At 42.0% G+C, this 19,090-nt stretch overlaps 2 protein-coding genes across 11 annotated transcripts in view; one reads left to right on the forward strand and one right to left on the reverse strand.

The window, feature by feature from the left end:
- The window catches only part of LMNTD1 (lamin tail domain containing 1), a 221,479-nt gene extending 209,594 nt beyond the window's left edge, over window positions 1-11,885 (reverse strand). For all 10 annotated transcript variants that reach the window (XR_014012243.1, XR_014012244.1, XM_081210727.1 and 7 more), the window contains exon 1: window positions 11,745-11,885. Coding sequence is in view for 8 of the 10 variants with exons in the window: in XM_081210727.1 (XP_081066853.1) it covers window positions 11,745-11,762 (18 nt within the window). In the remaining 2 variants the exon portion in view is untranslated. The remainder of the gene's footprint in view (window positions 1-11,744) is intronic.
- LOC308595990 (endogenous retrovirus group 3 member 1 Env polyprotein-like) overlaps window positions 1-19,090 on the forward strand; it is a 297,804-nt gene that overhangs the window by 142,936 nt on the left and 135,778 nt on the right. The gene's annotated exons all lie outside the window — the stretch shown is intronic.

A 19,090-nucleotide genomic window follows, 5' to 3' on the forward strand; every position in this document is an offset into this window, starting at 1 on the left:
GCCCAATGATGGGTCAGGAATCACAGCACACCAGACCTGTTCAATAGGGGAATAAGAAAGAATACATTCCTCAACTGAAATGGGGAGCAAAGTGCTAGTGGGTCCTCACTTTTGCTCACCTAGTGTGTTCAGGTCTTCTTCACCACTTCTTGCTCTTTAGCAGTTGTGATGCCGAGAGAGATCTGCAGTAAAAGCCCCAACTCTGCATTGCTTTCTACTAAAGCAGGCACTAAGACTGAATCCCATATACATTACTTATCAAGTCAAGTCAATGAATAAAGAATGAATAGCTTGCTGACCAAATTAACCAAGCTGCACACATGTATCTGCAGAAATGATTGCAGTTTATTTCTCAAAGGGGAAGGAATGTAATGTTCATCATCTGCTATAATCCTTTGTATTCATTCAAGCACCTGTTCTGCTCAGCTGAAGACATCAGCCTCATCCACATGTGATGCTAAGCTAAACAATGGCTTAGTGTGCAAGAGCAGTTGTGGCCACTCACTCTTCCCCACCTCTGGAAGCGAAGCCATGGTTTGACTTAGCATAGCATCCAAACCATGGTTCATAGTTTGTTTCCCCTCAAACAAGAACAAGTCAAGAACAACCCTTGTGGTTTGTTTCAAATGAAACAAACAAGGAGCCTTGGATTTGATATAGCACTAAGCCAGACCATGGGTTAATTCCTGATGGCTGGGTTTATAAGGCAATGTGTGTGTGGGGGGGGGGGGAATCTTCAGTAGCTGCCTGGCTGTCACTGGTGCAACACTTTTATTGCTCTACTGCTTGAACTTTGCTCTAGCTCCTTATCTGGACTGTCCCCTGCTGTTTTAGCAGCCTTGCTACAGCACATGCTTCTAGAGTTACCATCTTTGCAGTGCAAGAAAATTTTCATTTGTAAGATTCATTGTAGGTGAATCAAGCTCTCACAGCTCCAGTGTTAGCAAGAATGGGACAGCAGTCTAAGGCAGGGATGAGGAACCTTTGGACCTCCAGATGTTGTTGGACTCCAACTCCCATCATCCCCAGTCAGCATGGGGCATGGTCAGGGGTGACAGCTCAACAGCATCTGGACAAGTTGAGTTGAGCACTAAGCTTTACTGCAAGTTATGAAGGAAGTGAGTTTCCTTCAGTTCAGTTTGAATTTGAATATGCACCTCTTCTTTCTCAAACAAATGCTTTTCTAGAAGAACCTCCTATGAGGTTGGACCACATTCTTGTGTTATTGTAAGTTGACCTCTTATGCTGGACACAGCCTTCATCTTATCTGAACAGCAATAGTTGGGAAAATATGGGATTAAATCATGTTAGGCAACTCGTGAAGTACCAGCAGGGAAATAGTCACTATAAATATACATTCCCAGTTGCCAAAAAAGGACAGTGATTCTGTAAACATTGCTAATGAGATATATTACAGCTGTGATCACTGCAGATATAAAGACAATTTAATTTTCTTTCCTTCTTTCTTTCTTTCTTTCTTTCTTTCATGGTCCTTGAAATTTGGTGTGAACACACAGGGCCAAATCACATGCTACAATCTCCATGTAATAAGCAGCTGCTGCCCCAATCAATGGGCACAGATGCCCTGCATCAGTGTTTGCCACTGAGAGTGTAAATAGGCCCAGAGTCACTGCCCTAATAATATGACCATTAATATCAATATTAAAGTATCTTAATTGCCACAGTTATTAATGATCTCATAGCTAAGATACCATTTGGAAGAGTGCTTAATACAGAACCTTGCCCTGGAGCTTTGCCTTCATCAAACAGGCGATATGGAAAACAGAAACCCATTCATTCTAGGACAGCTAGACAACAAAACTCCTTGCTATGAAACCAGAGCTGTTTCACAGGGAAGGAAATTAATTTGATGTTGGCTGGGTGCCAAATCTCCAGACTCTTCCTACCCATTTTACACTAGAGGCCAAGAGGTCACTAGGTGCTGTGAAAGACACAAAAGCTGTGTGGGGAAATCCTGAAGCTCAGTCCTCGCAATTTGCTCTTGTTTCATTTAGCATGCTCTTGCGAGAAAAGAAAGGCGGGAGGGGAAATTTAAAGGACCCATACGTACATGAACATGTGTTAGCCAGTGAATTCATCTTGCTTGAATTGCAGCAGTTTGCAAGTAGGGTCAACCTGCCCTGGTTCATCATTCAGGCATTGGACTTATCAGCTCTCTGCTGCATGAGAGAACTGGGGTGCTGACTCAGAACCAAAACTGTCTATACAGTATCATCTGTCCATTTACAGAGAAGGAAGAGTCCTTGGCTTGTTTTCTCTCTCCCACAATGCTTTCCTAACTGCTTTGGGCAGTGATTGTAAGACGACAACGACAACAACAACAACAACAACAACAACAACAACAACACGTATTATTTTAAAAGTACCACAGATACTAGGCAACGTGTAAGATGGCTGAGGGTGTACTCTAGGCTTGCAAGTAGTTTATCAGCAAGTTAGGAATACCAGAACTGCCAGAGACATTACTCCACCAGCAAAGCCATTCAAATCTAGCCTCAGAAATATCGTGCATCTTAGCCCTACAGTCTGGAGCAATCATTTACTAAATTACTCACCCAAGCAGCATTTCAGAGCAGTATTTGGAAACTAGCAAAGTAGCGGCATTGAGTGAATAATACAGAGGATGGAAAGACGAAAAGAGGAAAAAGGAGGGAAGAGCTAAAAGGTATTTGTCTTATCACTGCTTATTCTCTATTAAGTATAGTTTTTTTAAAGCCTATATTCCATTAAGGAGATTCCAGTAAATAATGAGCTATGGGGGGGGGGGGCACTGAGTAATTCTGAATTTCAATATTCTCTTATATTTTGCATTTGATACTTCTGTGAACAAATTACAAATAATACTCACCTTTTCATAGTTAACACAGATCAGCACTATTTTGTTCCCCATTTCCTTGGCATCATTTCCTCATCCTCTTCATCCTCGGTGTCAGCTTCATTTGCTGTCTTTTGAATGGCTGTGATGAAAACTGCTGTGACAAAATCTGTCCTCCAGTTTCTCAAAACCTTTCCTCCCCAGTGAAAGAGGCTGCCATCTTTCTGTCTCTTTCTCAGGGTGCTTCAGAATTTCTATGGGTGTGGAATTTTGGAGCTTACCATATCGTATTACAAGGATCTGAGAGTGGTATGTGCATTTTTATTTCCAGTAAATGTTTCTCCAGCAGCCTCCCTGAATGCCCATGGCTCATGAACTTAAGAAATCCTGTGAGAGGAGTCACCATGCAATATCTTGCTCCTAGACTTTAATTCAAGCACGGGTGCCCAGGATTGCAGCAGGGGGCAGACCATTGGTGGCATGACTTGCAGAATAAATGAAGGAAAGGGAACTCACAAAAATCCCTTGGCCACCTAAAAGAAGCAGAACAAAAACACTGCACCTCCCTTGTGAGAATTTCACTTTTGCAAATGTTCAAATGCAAGTTATTTTCTCATTAATTGAGAATAGTTAAAAAAATTGGGCACAGTACTATGGGAGACCCACTTGCTTCTTTTTACGAGCACCCATTATAACCCTAAATGGCAAAATGGGCAAATAAGACCAAGGAGAGAAAAGGCAGAGGAGGAGGAGGAGAATAACACCATGAAGAAGAAGTCTAGTGACGGCCAGGTATTTCCCATATACTAGCAGCAAACTCATTCTCTGAGTACAAAGCCAAATGCAGCACCAGACCACACACAAGAGAAAGGTATGAACAGGGATTCCACAAGACTTGCAGAAGTACAAAAGAACTTCGGGGGGGGGGGACGGACTCTACAGAGGAGAAAACTCTAAAAAAGAACAATGATGGCAAATATAAGATGGGAGACACCTGGCTTGCCAGTAGTACATGTGAAAAGAATCGAGGAGTCTTAGGAGGCCACAGGCTTAACATAAGTCAACAATGTGATGCAGCAGCAAAAAACCTAATGCTATTCTAGGCTGCATCAACAGAAGTCTATTATCCAGGTCAGGAGTACTAGTATCACTTTATTCTGTCTTGGTCAGACCCCATCTAGAGTCCTGTGTCCAGTTCTCGGCACCACAATTTAAGAAGGATGTTGACAAGCTGGAACGTGTGCAGAGGAGAGTGACCAAGGTGATCGGGGCCTGGAAATGGTTATGAGGAACTGTTGAAGGAGTTGGGTATGTTTAGCTTGGAAAATAAAAGACTGAGAGGAGATATGATAGCCATCTTCAAAATTCTAAAGGGCTGTCACATGGAAGAGGAAACAAGCTTGTTTTCTCCTGCTCTGGGTGTGTAGTGGAAGTGCGCAAGAGGAGCAAGGAGGCATAGGATTGGCCTTGTGCAATCAACCCTTCCCTTCGGGCCATAAGTCCTCTCTCTTTGTGTAAGAAGGTGGTTCATTGATTGTTTGGGGGGTGGTTTTACATTAGAAGTTTTATTTTGTTCAGATAAAAACCTTTCCCCTCAATAAGTGCTTTATTGTCTATAAAAGATCCATCAGAGAACCTGTATTTGATTTAGCAAAACAGGGGGAATGGACCCAAACTCATGGCTTCAGGTTACAAGAAGGAGATTTCAACTAAACTTCAGGAATAATTTTCTGATGGGAAGAGCTGTTCGACAGTGGAACAGACTCCCTTGGGATGTGGTGGACTCTCCCTCCTTGGAGGTTGGCATGATTTGGTGTGTGTACAAATATATTGCAAATAAATATCAGTTTCTTTTGCAAGCTGCAGAAGATGGAGGGATCTGAAGCAGAGACGATATAAGAATTCTGTATGTCTATAGTCTGCAAGGATTGTAATGCCAGATACTGTGGATTATTTTACAGATATTTGACAGCATTTTGAGGGATTAAAGTATATCTGAAACAGTTTTTTTAAATGCATTGAAAAGCATTTCTCTCTTAATTCTTTTTTTAAAGTACAGTTTACAAGAGGGTTTTATCCCATTCCCCCCCATCACGTCCAATTTTTCCACTAGATAAACTGCTCCCTCAAGGCATATGCATTCGTATTTGCTGTAGGGATGCACTGTGCAGCTACAGAGAATTCCCTGCAATACACCTCTTTTCATCCATTCTGACGGTGAATGCATAATATATACTTAGTCTTGGTTCAGATGTAATGAGGATCCCTGGGTTCCCACTGTGAGAATAAACCATGGCTGTGAGCCTTTGGCCTTCACACTCACCCTCCTCTTGCCACCTCTCTCATGCCCATGAGGATGAACTGTTTTCAATATTATACTAACCAGATTCCCAAAGCCATCCAGTTCTACAGATTTCCAAGGCATTAAACTGTGGTTTGAGAACAAACTGAGATCTGATACCATAGTTTGATCTTGCTTTGTACTTACTAGCCATAGTTTAAACAACACACAATTCACCAAGGTCAGATGTCACAGCTTTAAATGAAAACCAGAGCTTTCAATCTTCTATAAAGAGCTGAAAGGGGAGTTCACAAGCCCAAGGCTCACCACAGATCATCCTCTTGCACCTAAAGAAACAAGCTCTAGACATGTCTGCATCCCTTTCATCCATTTTGGGGATCCAACTTTAAGTCAAATCACAAGGCTGAGAAACAGAAGAAGGAAATAATGATGCTGAAGCATCATGCTTCTCAAAGAGTTGGAATGAAACAGGAATAAATGCTACATGTCCAAGCTAAATATATCATTGCCCTGTTTACAGCTTTTATTAATGCATGAATAAACATCCTTTCTGAATCTTGCTAGAATGTGCTCATTCTGTTTGCTTGAACCAGACAGCATATTTTCATTATATATAGTATTTTGTTTCAAGAGGCAGCCCCAGCAATTTCTGAGTAATATATGCTCAGGTATTTAAAATATTGCTATTTTAAAAAGTTCCCTTTCATGACAACTCTTAATCCTATAATCAGCAATAAGCATGTCTGTCTTGAGGCTTTTAAATATATTATACATATTTAGAGAGCATAATAAGGGTTTCCTTGAATAAATAAATCATTAGGTCCTCTTGCACTCTTTGCTTTTATATACAGTGGTACCTCAGGTTACATATGCGTCAGGTTACATATGCTTCAGGTTACAGACTCCGCTAACCCAGAAATAGTACCTTGAGTTAAGAACTTTGCTTCAGGATGAGAACAGAAATCATGCTCCGGAGGTGTGGCAGCAGCGGGAGGCCCCATTAGCTAAATTGGTGCTTCAGGTTAAGAACAGTTTCAGGTTAAGAACGGACCTCCAGAATGAATTAAGTACTTAACCCGAGGTACCACTATATACAGTTGGTTTTTGTTTTACTACAAGACAGAAAATGGTTCTAAAGGAAATAGTTTCCGCTGTATTACTGCAGCAGCCTAGGGGTGCCTATTATGGTGGAAATCTAAATACAAACGTAAATGCTATACAGTACAGTCCCATAGACTCCCAACATTTCCCAAGAGGAAATGGGGGCATCTGTCCCACACAACATCCCGCTGCTGCTGCTTGCCCGCTTGCTTGCCCACTCGCCCCCATCCCCACCACTTGCTCGTGTGCCTGTCCAACCTCCTTGTGCATCTATAGCAGGGGGCAGCAGGTGACTGGGCGGCAGCGGCAGTAGCTGGTCTGTGAAGGTGCACAACCCATGACATCCGGGGATAAAATGAGAAGGCTTCTACAATTCCGGGATGCCCCCGTAAAAACAGGACAGTTGCATGCTATGCAGTCCTATTCATATTTACCGGTACCCAGAAGTAAATTCCCATACCTAAATATGCTTAGTTCAAGTTTTCTGGTATTGTAGAACATAATGGGGCAGGTTTCCTTTAGGAAGATTTTTTTTAGTAGAGTATATATCACTGGAGCATGTAGGCCATGCTAAAGATGGAATGTTTCTTGCAATGTACTGTTCCTTTAACACAGGGGTGAGGAACCTGTGGCCTCCATACATTGCTGGACTACAGTCATCCCTGTCATTATTGGCTGAGGCTGCTGGGAGTTGTAGTTTGCCAACAAGTGGAAGGCCATAAGTTACTCACCCTGGTTTTAAAACTAATCCTATCTGGGACCTATAGCCTATTCAGAGGCAGTTTTAGAGTAGGGTGACCAGTTCATCTGCACTGGGTGCCACACTGCAGGGGGTGCCACAACAATGTTGTAGAATGGATCGGGAGAGGTTGGGGCCCCCAAATTATAGCATTGCACAGGGTGCCGCTGAGATTTAAGACCCCAAAGTCCATCAGTCCTGTTCAGTACTTGGTTTGGTACAGAAGTGTAACACGGCAGCTCATTTGCTGCCAATTCCACAGTGGGTGACTTCTCAACTCCACAAAGCTACATATGTCATTCTTCCATCTTTCTACCCACAACCAAGCCTACAGGTATGCTAATATGTTTTGACTTACTTATTTAACTTATTTAAGTATAAAATGTTATTTATCACACACGAAGTCCACATGCTACAACTTTGTCAAGTTGCATAATAGTTGACTTGTTAAATAAGGGACTTGTTAAAAACCATGTGACTGCAGCCGTCATAACTTATATGCTCATAGTATTCAAGCCTTTTAGTTTGGTACTCTGACTAAAGCATATAAGAGTATCATATATCACCACTCAACTAACAGCACTGTTGCCACTCTCAGTGGGAGATGCCATTTAATGGAATTTCCCACCAGCAGGGAGTAATACTGAGTAAGCAGCGAAAACTATATTAGCATTAGACAACACTAGAAATCAAATTATTGAACTTTTTATGTTTTAAGTGCATTTTCTTAGCACATATAAGACTTAAGGGTAAACCTGGACTAATCTGCATAAATCAAGGGATGAGCATATTATTCAATATCTTGCTTCATATGATCATGGAAGGAACACAATTGTGTTCTACGTGATTATATGGGTACTGCAGACATTGATTTCCAAATCAATGAATCAATTGGGCTCATCCAGCCTGTTGGGAGAAGAGCCACAAATAAGACATAGGGCCACAAGTTTCAGGAGAGATCAGCATTAAGGTTAATTTAGACCTGTCTGCAACTCAAGTTTGGTAGCTATTATTGGAAATTGATAGCCATTTTACAGAGATGTAATCTCAGTTGGTTTAAGTGTAAAACTGCACCATGCCCAGTTTGGACATGGAGCTTTAAAGTACAGATCTGTGACTAGAAAGAGTGAGGTAAAAGGATAAGCCCTCTAATAATAATAATAATAATAATAATAATAATAATAATAATAATAATAATAATATTTTATTTATACCTCGCCCTCCCCAGCCAAGGCCGGGCTCAGAGCAGCTTACAAGCAATAATAAAAACAAGATGAATGATTACAACTTAAAAACAAAAATAAAATACAACATTAAAATAATGGAATATTAAAATGTAGCCTCATCGCAGGAGGAGAAGGAAAAGAAAAAAGAAAGGAGAAGGAAAAGAAAAAAGAAAGAGAGGGAGGGAGGGAATCAAATTGGCTCCAAGCCAAAGGCCAGGTGGAACAACTCTGTCTTACAGGCCCTGCAGAAAGAAATCAGATCCCGCAGGGCCCTGGTCTCATGAGGCAGAGCGTTCCACCAGTTGAAAAGGCCCTGGCTCTGGTTGAAGCTAATCTAACTTCCTTAGGGCCCTGGACCACTAGGGTGTTGCTATTTATGGACCTTGAGGCTCTCCGTGGGTCATAGCGGGAGAGGCGGTCCCGTAGGTACGAGGGTCCTAGGCCATGAAGGGCTTTAAAGGTCAAAAGCAGCACCTTAAATCTGATCCTGTTCACCAGGAGCCAGTGCAGCTTGAAAAGCACTGGGTGAATATGCTCCCATGGCAGAGACCCCGTGAGGAGCCTCGCTGCAGCATTCTGCACCCGCTGGAGTTTCTGGGAGAGCTTCAAGGGCAGCCCCGCGTAGAGCGAATTACAGTAGTCAAGCCTGGAGGTGACCGTCGCATGGATCACTGTGGCCAGGTCGGGGCGGGAAAGGTAAGGGACCAACTGCTTGATGGACCAACTGCTTGATTTTTCTTGAAGGTGGAAAAATTTCACCTTGGCTGTTGCTGTAACTTGCGCCTCCATGGAAAGGGAGGCGTCAAGGATTACACCCAAACTTTTAAGATCAGTCACATGTCCAAGAAAATAAGAGCAAAATACTAAGTGACCATTTGGCAGTCTTTCTCTCTCTTTTTTTAAATTTTTTATTGGTTTTACAATTTTCTATACACAATACAAACAAATAAAAAGACAAACAAACATGTATAATTTCATATCCTTTTTTTTCATAAACCTCACTTCTCGGACTCCCCCAAACCTCCCCTTTCTGCATCCAAAATTTCAAAATTGTTTCAGCAAATCCTAAATTTAATCTTATCAAATATATTCCTTCATTATTCTTTTCTTTAACTTGATCTTTTATCGCTGTAATCTCCTTATCTTTCTAAAGAACCTCAACATTTTAACATTCATCAATTTTATAATATTTCTTAAGATAGATTTTAAATTTCTTCCAATCTTCTTCCGCCGTCTCTTTCCCTTGGTCACGGATTCTGCCAGTCATTTCAGCCAATGTCATATAGTCCATCACCTTCATCTGCCATTCTTCCAGAGTGGGTAGGTCTTGTGTCTTCCAATACTTTGCCATTTGGCAGTCTTTCTCAGCCTTGGGTCCCCAGGTGTTGTTGGACTACAACTTCCATCATCCCTTGCTAGCAGTACCAGTGGTCAGGGATGATGGGACTTGTAGCCCAACAACATCTCGAGACCAATGACTGAGAAAGGCTGGCATAGCATATGGGGGGGGGGTCACACAGTAGTACCCTTAATAATGGCACTACATATATGCTCTTCTGTGCATTCATCCCACAGTAATGCTGGAACATCTAAAGACTCACAGCTTTGTGAGCAGTGCATGGAACAGCTGCCCAGCAGTGAAAAGTCGGTATAAGGACAGTATGCCATTGGTCTATTAGCCACAAGCTCATTGCCTTCAACAAGAGGAGTGGAGAAGCATGAATTGGGTATATTGCCTTGCTCTCTTTTGAAATTTGAGCTAACCAGTGAGCTTGTCAGGACAAAGAAACAACAATCCCTTGTGGCTTAGGGCCCTCATATTTATGGGACCGACCGCCTCTCCTGGTATGCCCCGCAGAGGACCTTAAGGTCCATGAATAACCATAGTTTAGATGCCCCAGGCCCTAAGGAAGCCAGACTATTCGCCACCAGGGCCAGGGCCTTTTCAGTGATGGCTCCGACCTGGTGGAATGCTTTGTCCCATGAGACTCAGGCCCTTCAGGATTTAATCTCCGTCGGGCTTGTAAGACAGAGCTATTCCACCTGGCCTTTAATTTGAATTCAGCCTGATCTTTTATTTCCCTTCTCTTCCCTCCCCCCCCCCCTTTTATGAAGATCTCCCGCTCTGAGACCCCACAGCTAATTCTCCCCTGGTCTCCTCGCTGGCCCAAGTAGGACCAATTCAGCCAGCAGCCCTGGGGATTATCTAATGCTTATTAGATGGATTTCCCCTAAATTGATTTCTGAACTTTGAATTTTATTGTTAGACATGTTTTTATATTGTATTTTATGCTGCTTTTACAATTAAGTGTTTTAAATTTGTTTTTAGATGCCCGGTTTTTGAAGTGAGAAGGGCGGGGTATAAATAATTTTTTAAATATTTATTATTATTATTATTATTATTATTATTATTGTTATTATTATTATTATTATTGGAATCTAAAATGATTAACACATGAGAGCTCAGGAAAATGGAACAATGAACTGCTGATCTTCCTTGGCCAACAAAGACTAAGTCTTTGAGGTTCACTTGGAAATACATATACTGTAATTCTGTGATGTTTTCTAGAAATTTGCTGATTCAAGTCCTTTTCCACAGGACTTTGCTTAATGATAAAGTACAGTGAAGATATAAGTCAATGCTGAATACAATAGAGGGCAGGCGTGTAGCCAATGCCCTCTCAGCCTGCGAGGCACACCCACTGGGAGGCCAGGGACTGGCCCCTTTGAGATGCTGCAGCAGGCGGGATCTTGAGCCAGAGGTCCAGGGGGACTGAGGGGTTTTCCCTAGCAGCTGCCCAGCCATGTGCACTCTGTTCTCCCTGCCCAACAGGCCCCAACTGGTGTCCACCCAGGAAGGGGTCAGCGTCCATGATGGCATTTCAGGAGCCAACCTCAGAATCACACACATGCCTAGCTTGGTAATCAGATCAAACAAACAAGACCCTTTCTTCCTTTTCCTTTTCCTTTTCCTTTTCCTTTTCCTTTTCCTTTTCAATTGTTGTTGTGTGTTGACCAAATAATATTGGTTCTATGTAATTTAATCTTGAATATGTTCCGAGACCAGGCCTTTAATCCCTGATGAAACTTCTCCGCCTGCCCCCAAATCTCTTCAAAGCCTTTTCCCGCACTGAAATGGTGCCCCACTATAGCTCCAGACTTTATGTATCAAGTTGATTAGAAAGGGAGAAGGCGAAAGCTACCCGTCATCTCATTATTTTATTCTCTTCATTTTACTGTTATTTTAAAAGTTTTGGATTTTAATATTGTAGTGTAATGATGCATTGTCACCTACCTTGGGAGGATAGGAACCCTAAACAATGGGCTTGAAATGTGTTAAATAAATGAAGCATAAAATATGTGGAGCACAAAAAGTCATGTTCTGATCCCTGGTCATGTAACCTGTGCCATTATTTCATTCTGAATTTTAACACATATAAATATATTTGACATATGAGTAGACTTTATGGAACAAAAACAACACAACTTCAGCATGTTAATAAATTTGAAAATGGATTATTAATAAGGGAAAACACTTACAGTCTGAAGGAACTCCATTCTGGTGGATATAAACTCTCTTTTGCCATGGATCGAGATACCAGAGATTTTAAAAGGGGAGAACTACATTTTCTTTGGGGAAAAATGCTGCCTATATATTCCATACTATGACATCATGGTTACTATGATATCAAGGCATAGCAACAAGCATGAGGGTTGCCTTATTCTATAACATGATGACATGTTACCTTGAAACTCTTCCCAACAAGAATTCAGAAAATATTATCAACATCTATACCATCATACGGCATACGTATCATACGGCATAACTGCACTACAATCTTATAAATTACATAATATCATTCCCCCTCCCCTGAGAACCTGAAAGGCGAGCTAAGAATTCATAGCAGAGAACTCTCAGCTCTCTTACCTGACTACAATTCTGAGAATTCCTTGAGGAAAACTGTGACAGTTAAACCAATGTAAGTTAATAATTACAGCTATTCCATTAGTGCAGGCATGTCCAAAGTCTGATTCAGGGGCTTAATCTGGCCCGCCAGTCAGTTTAATCCAGCCCCCGTGGCAGTTCATTTCCTGGGGTAAAATCCTAGAAAAACCTCAACAACTTCAACCCTAAAAAAAGCCAACAACCTTGCTTGGTCCTTTGGTCAGCACTCATGGCCCTTCACTTCATCAAATCTGGCCCTCTCTGAAAAAAGTTTGGACACCACTGCATTAGTGTTTCATATTTTATAGAACCATTCAAACATATGGGATGAATCTATTCACACAGCCATTTAAGAGTAAGGTTACCCAATTATTTTCTGATAGGACAAACAAACCTTTTTTTATTAAAGAGATTTATAGCCTAGTGCAATATTGCTGGTGTGTAGAATTATCTGAACTAATCTAAGATTAAAATATTTCTGAGGAATCAGATGTGACTAGAAAGACTGGGAAGGGAAATGTTGGTGATTATATCCCACTGGCCTTCCTAAATCATACTTCTGAATACCCCAAATGCAAAGCATGGAGATGTTTTTGGTTAGTTTGTTCTCTACAAAATTTCTAAGAAATAATTGATTTCACTAAGACTAGATAAATTTGTGGAAATAGAAAGAGAAGAAAATGGTATCTATATCTTTAGATTACCACCAAATTCCACTTATAGCAAGATTTGAGGTGACTTGAGGTTCCTGCTGGGGCAGCCTTCCACAGTCTGGTGCTCTTCAAATGTTTTAGGTCAGTGTTCAACTGCCCCCCCCCAGGATATTCCAAGGGGGTCACGGGTGAACACTGTGTAAATGGGGGGGGGGCGTGAGACTAGGGGGCCACAGAGGGAAGTGAGAAGTTAAGAAAACAGAGAAATGACTGAGAAAATAAAACAGAAAAGAAATGAAGAATGTTCCCATGTTGCCACCCATGTTGCCTCCCTTTCATGGAGAAAGCACACAAAGAAGACCCTCAGATGATCACCACAGGGACTGGGTCTGTTCATATGGGGAAAGGTGGTCCTTGACCTGCTATGCAGGCTGAGCAGTAGAGTTTCAACATGGTGTGTGTGTGTGTGTGTGTGTGTGTGTGTGTGTGTGTGTGTAGGAGGAACAGTTGTGTCATACTCATCAATAGTGTAATAGGCACCTTTTGGATAGTGCCCTTGATACTCACACAATCTCATTCCAGAAGAGTAGTTCAAATCACAAGCTCAGGTAAGGACAGTATTTCCAAAAGAACAATATGCTATAACTTGAATGCTAGGGGAATGTGGTTTCTCCAGACCAGAAGCATGCTCTTGAAGAAAGGTGTTTGGGGCATTTATTTGAGAAGTGCATATAATGGGAAGGTGCTGCACAGGGGTGCATAAATAAAACATGAATAAAATATTAGGGGGGTCCAGGTAAGCCCCTCCTCACATAATTGATAACATGACACGGTGCATGAACACCATTTGAATGGCAATGCCAATCAACTTTGGGGGCCCTTTGCTGCTGTACAAAAATTATGAAGGACGTGAACCCTGTTCACAGCTTCCAATCTAAAGCAAAAACTATGATACCTTAAGGTAGTGGTTCTCAAAACCTATTTTTTAAAGGACCACTTGAAAATTGCTGGGGGTCCCTGACAAACCACTTTTTTGTTCAAGAAATAAAAGCATGTACCATATATAACATATATTTTAATAACTGCCCCCCTCCCCCGAGCTGGCACCATTCTTAAAACCCCCAGTGCACTATAAAATCACAAGCCTGATCTCAAGCCACTAAGAATGGTTCCTCTAACTGGTCAGTTTGTAGGGGAAGATTGGTTGACTAATAATCCACCCCTGATCAAAATGACCTCTATTTCTGTCCGGGGGGGGGGGGGGCAAGCAAGTAGAGATATTCTCAAGTGTTCTGCAACCTTTCCACCTTTCCAACCTATCCATCTGTAATGGATCAGCATAGACCAGTGTGAGAACCTCTGCAAAGGAAAAAAAGTAGCAAAGGTGCAAAAACAAACAAACAAGCGAACAAAATCCTGTGGAAAAAATAAGCAAAAACTAGATATTTGTTGTTCTGTAGATCATACTGAAAGGACATAAGAGTGAGTTTTTACCTGCACATTCATTGTTGAATGATTTCATCAGCAAATGGCACAGATCAAACACTGCCAATAGAGCTTTCATGGCATGATGAGCATGTCAACGTCTTGAACACAATCTGTTTTAGTTGAGGCCATAATAGGGTTTACTGCAAATCATCAAGTGATGAGCACACACATATGACTCAGCCTTTGCTCTTCACCCATTTGGAGCTGGAGGGGATTAGGGAAGGATGCTTTGCCTTCACCAGTTATCCCCAAGCATACCCTGTGAAAAACTGGCAATAGAGGAGACCCAGACCAGAGAGAGGGGCTACCTCCTTTTTTCTAGGCTGTTGCTATGTGCTGGCCCTTGGGTCCGCTTTTGTAAATCCAGCGTGCTAAAAGAAAAAATGCTCTTGCCTAATTAGCATAATCCAAATACCTCTCTCCAGTTGCTTTCGATTGTTGCTAGGAACTGTAGGAGTACATGTACATTCCACTGTGATGTCCTGGAAAGACTCTCAGCGTGCTGAGAAGGAATGAAGAGCAAATTATCTAGAATACTCAAGAGTCTTATCAGGAATTTGGTGCACAGCATATCAGAAAGCTGTTTTCCTTGATATACAGCAACCGAAGTGTCTTCAGAATTGATGTGTATCCAATAAAAAATCCATTCAATTTTTATGGAGTCTAGTGCAAGCTTTAGATACAACAGCTGAAACTCTCACTATGAGGTTATTCTTAGCAACAAAGAAATCTTAGAGATAGATTCATAAACCTGGTATTTGTCTTGAGCCATTTTCTCCTAGGTAACCAGGATGTATCGTAGAATGAGGTGGGGCATGTGTGTTAATTTATATTTTTATCATTTTTGATTGGGAGTGGGGATCAAGGCTCCACTGCTAGAAAACATAACCATACGAAACATATACACTCTTGGAGAAAAAGAAAGAGAGAACAGGAGGAGACAAAAAGAGAAAGAGGAAAGGGGTGGCAGTAAAAGAGAGAAGAGAATGACAGCAAAAAGAGAGAAGGGAGGTGGCCCTGTCCACACAGCAAGTGCAGAGGTGGATTTAGAGGAGTGTGACTGGTTCGGTCACACTGGGCGCAGACCCTTGGGGGCGTCACAACTATTATGTAGAATGGAAGGCAAAGGGCGGAGGGGTGTGTGCCAAATTTTGGTGTTGCACAGGGCACTGCTGAAATTTGAAATCCCAGGGTCCACCAGTGGCATGTGACAGCCCCTCTCCTCCTATAAGTTGTGCTCATTCTGGAAACAAAGAGTGAATCTTGCTGCCAAAGCACAATCATGTTGTAAGAGCTAAGATCCTTTACTTCAGCTGTTGGGTTGGGGCCCACTACTGGCCTTGGATTTCAAAAGCAGCATTACCAACATACAGAAGAAGAAGAAGAAGAAGAAGAAGAAGAAGAAGAAGAAGAAGAAGAAGAAGAAGAAGAAGAAGAAGTCGTCCCCATGTGCATATTTGGGCTTAAAATGTCTCAACATTAGCACCAATATTAGTTATCTCCCGCTTGGACTACTGCAATGCGCTCTACGTGGGGCTACCTTTGAAGGTGACTAGGAAACTACAGCTAATCCAGAATGCGGCAGCTAGGCTGGTGACTGGGGGCAGCCGCTGAGACCACATAACACCGGTCTTGAAAGACCTACATTGGCTCCCAGTACGTTTCCGAGCACAATTCAAAGTGCTGGTGTTGACCTTTAAAGCCCTAAACGGCCTCGGCCCAGTATACCTGAAGGAGCGTCTCCACCCCCATTGTTCTGCCCGGACACTGAGGTCCAGCGCCGAGGGCCTTCTGGCGGTTCCCTCATTGTGAGAAGCAAAGCTACAGGGAACCAGGCAGAGGGCCTTCTCGGTAGTGGCGCCCGCCCTGTGGAACGCCCTCCCATCAGATGTCAAAACGATAAACAACTACCTGACATTCAGAAGACATCTTAAGGCAGCCCTGTTCAGGGAAGTTTTTAATGTATGATATTTTAGTGTTTTTTTGGTTTCTATGGAAGCCGCCCAGAGTGGCTGGGGAAACCCAGCCAGATGGGCGGGGTACAAATAATTAATAATAATAATAATAATAATAATAATAATTATTATTATTATTATTATTATTATTATTATTATTATTATTATTATTATTATAAAACATGCTGAGACATTTTAAACCCAAATATGCACATGGGGACTTCTTCTTCTTCTGTATGTTGGTAATGCTGCTTTTGAGATCCAAGGCCAGTAGTGGGCCCCACCCAACAGCTGAAGTAAAGGATCTTAGCTCCTACAACATGATTGTGCTTTGGCAGCAAGATTTGCCAAAGATTTGCATTTGATTTGCTATAGCTTACAAATTAATGATATTACATAAACAATTGTGATAATATCCATATTTGTGTCAGGGGCTGCTGTTATAAGGAATAAACGTGAGGATTTAACAATATTGGTTTCATAGCTCATCTTGTATTGGAACAATCACACATATATATTTTCATAGCCATGTCAAATTTCCTGAAACATAATTTAAAGAAGACAAAGTTGCTTTAATGCTTATAGTAATAGAAAAGTTCTTGCTATCTGTAATTCCCAAAGAGGTGAACTGCCACATGTATATTTTAAAGTAGTTCCATGGAAGGTTCATTAAATTTTTGTTTGTTTAACTTTTTGCTTTTTTTAATGAAAACATTTGAGCAGCTTGCAGCTTTGTAGCCTGTTCTTACTTTACGGGTCAAAATATCAAGAAATTGATGGCAAATCTGAAACTGGGCACTTTTCAAATATTGTGCACTTGAAAACAGTGGATTCATCTTTTCATGTGTACTTTACCGTAATAAGGGATTAGACTCAGGATGATGTGCAGAGAATAGCCAAGCCATGGTTTAACCTACTTCTATTCCTAAAACTGCCACTGAGCCTCTTTTGTTTTGTTGTTCTCCCCTTCCCCTGCAAATCCATATCTTTGTATCCCAGAATATCCATTTGCTGTTTCCAGTTCTTGCCCCCCTCTTGTATGTGAACCAACATCACTTGGTCACTCTTGATTCTCATATGTGTTGTGCAGGAAAACTAATATATTTCAGGCAAATTCTTGTCGATTTACCAGCACACTTATAAGCCCTCTTGAACTTAATGTGAAGCCTTCTGGAACACAAAAGACAGGGGAAATTCAGCCCCTTTGTGGTTCTAGCAAGAAACTATTGCCCAGCTTGAGTCTGGCTCCGATTGTCCTTTAAAGCTGGCTCAAACATTTTAACCAAAATAAAAGGAGCCAAGTATGTAACTCTGGATTCTTTAGTCAAAGCAGTGGTGCGCCCACATAAGGGTTCTCAAGAAAGCCATGGAGACTAGATCAGAACTTTCCCAGAAAAAGTAGTTTTTGTATTGAAAAAGTATAACAGATCTTCTGGTTTTGAAGTATGTCGGTCCAGATGCCTTCACCTGAGCTCTTGCTAGCTGAATATATTTATGCAATGATAAATGCTTGTCAGATTTCTAATGTGACTACCTAACCCCCTCTTGGACTGGGGGGGGGTGTCAAAGAGCAGATGCCTCAAAAGTTCTGAAGAATCATTTTGTCATCACACCAATGGAAGAAAAAGCACCCCCAGTGGGGTTTGAGGAGACATCCAAAACAAGAAATATGTCAACAGCTCAACACTGCATAAGCGTCCTTTAACAAGGGTTCAAGGTCTGCACCATTAATTTCTCTTAATTATTATAAATAGAACTGAAAAAGAAAAAAAGATAATTTGGATTCTCTAATTGGCAATTAAATAGCATACTGGTAACCAAACAGCACTGCAGATGGTGTAGAAAACTTTTAAGGCTACAGGCTGGAATTTCTCTCAAGAGACTGAAAGATTTATTACCTTAGAATGCTAAAAAACAAATAATGACTCTTTGCTGCCTATAATTTATAACTTACGTTTTTTACAAGTCTCCGTCTCCTTGTGTTGGATTTTTAGCTGTGTCATAAGTGCTGAACGGGTGGGAAGAATCAGTATGATTCAGAAAATCCCAGTGACTTACTTTGGAACTTTAAAAGAGAATATTCAAATCACTGTTAAGAGATTTTGAGATCTGAATTCCGAGAGACAACCAGAGAGATCAACAGGAGAAGGAGTGGAAATTCTGGAAGATAAAGTGATTGAACACATCGAATCTGCCCGCCCCCCGAATCAGGGGCATACCGATGGGGGGCGGCGGGGGGAGCCGCCCCAGGTGCCATCCTGAAGGGGGGGTGACATTTCGGCACCCCCCGCCCGTGACCCCAAAGCCCGTGAGTTGCAAGTGGCAAAGCACTGTCTCGCTGTAAGCGGCTCCCGCTTTGCCGCTTTCCAGTGAGCTGGGGAGGGAGAAGGATGGGGTAGTCCCCGACGGTCAGCCTTGACTGGCTGGTCCCCAACCGGGCACTCTAGCCGAGCTCCCTGGCTTGTGGCAAAGCGGCTCCCCTGTCTCTCCGAGCCTCCAAAGCCCAGCAACATGCAAACACACAGAGGAGCAAAGCTTCCCAGGCCCCTTCCCAGAATAACACATTTGGCTCCGATTGGCGCCTCAGGGCTTCTCCCTCACCCCCAAGCAGCCCATTCTCTTACATTCCCTACTGTTGCTTTAAATCACAGCTGACTTCATGTCAGCATCCCCAGGTCCTTACTCCACCTCTCTTTCCCCTACTGTTTTGAGCCTTTCCCTCGTTCAAATTCACGGAGTGCTAAGGAGGCTTTTCTCCAAGTGTTTTTTTCTTTTCCTCCCTCGCTGTTTGTGGAGGGGGGACGCCTTTCTTCTGTCTTTCTTTGTGTTTGAACTAGCAGGTGA

The sequence above is a fragment of the Podarcis bocagei genome (genome assembly GCF_964188305.1).
Source record: "Podarcis bocagei genome assembly, chromosome: 10".
Taxonomy (NCBI): domain Eukaryota; kingdom Metazoa; phylum Chordata; class Lepidosauria; order Squamata; family Lacertidae; genus Podarcis; species Podarcis bocagei.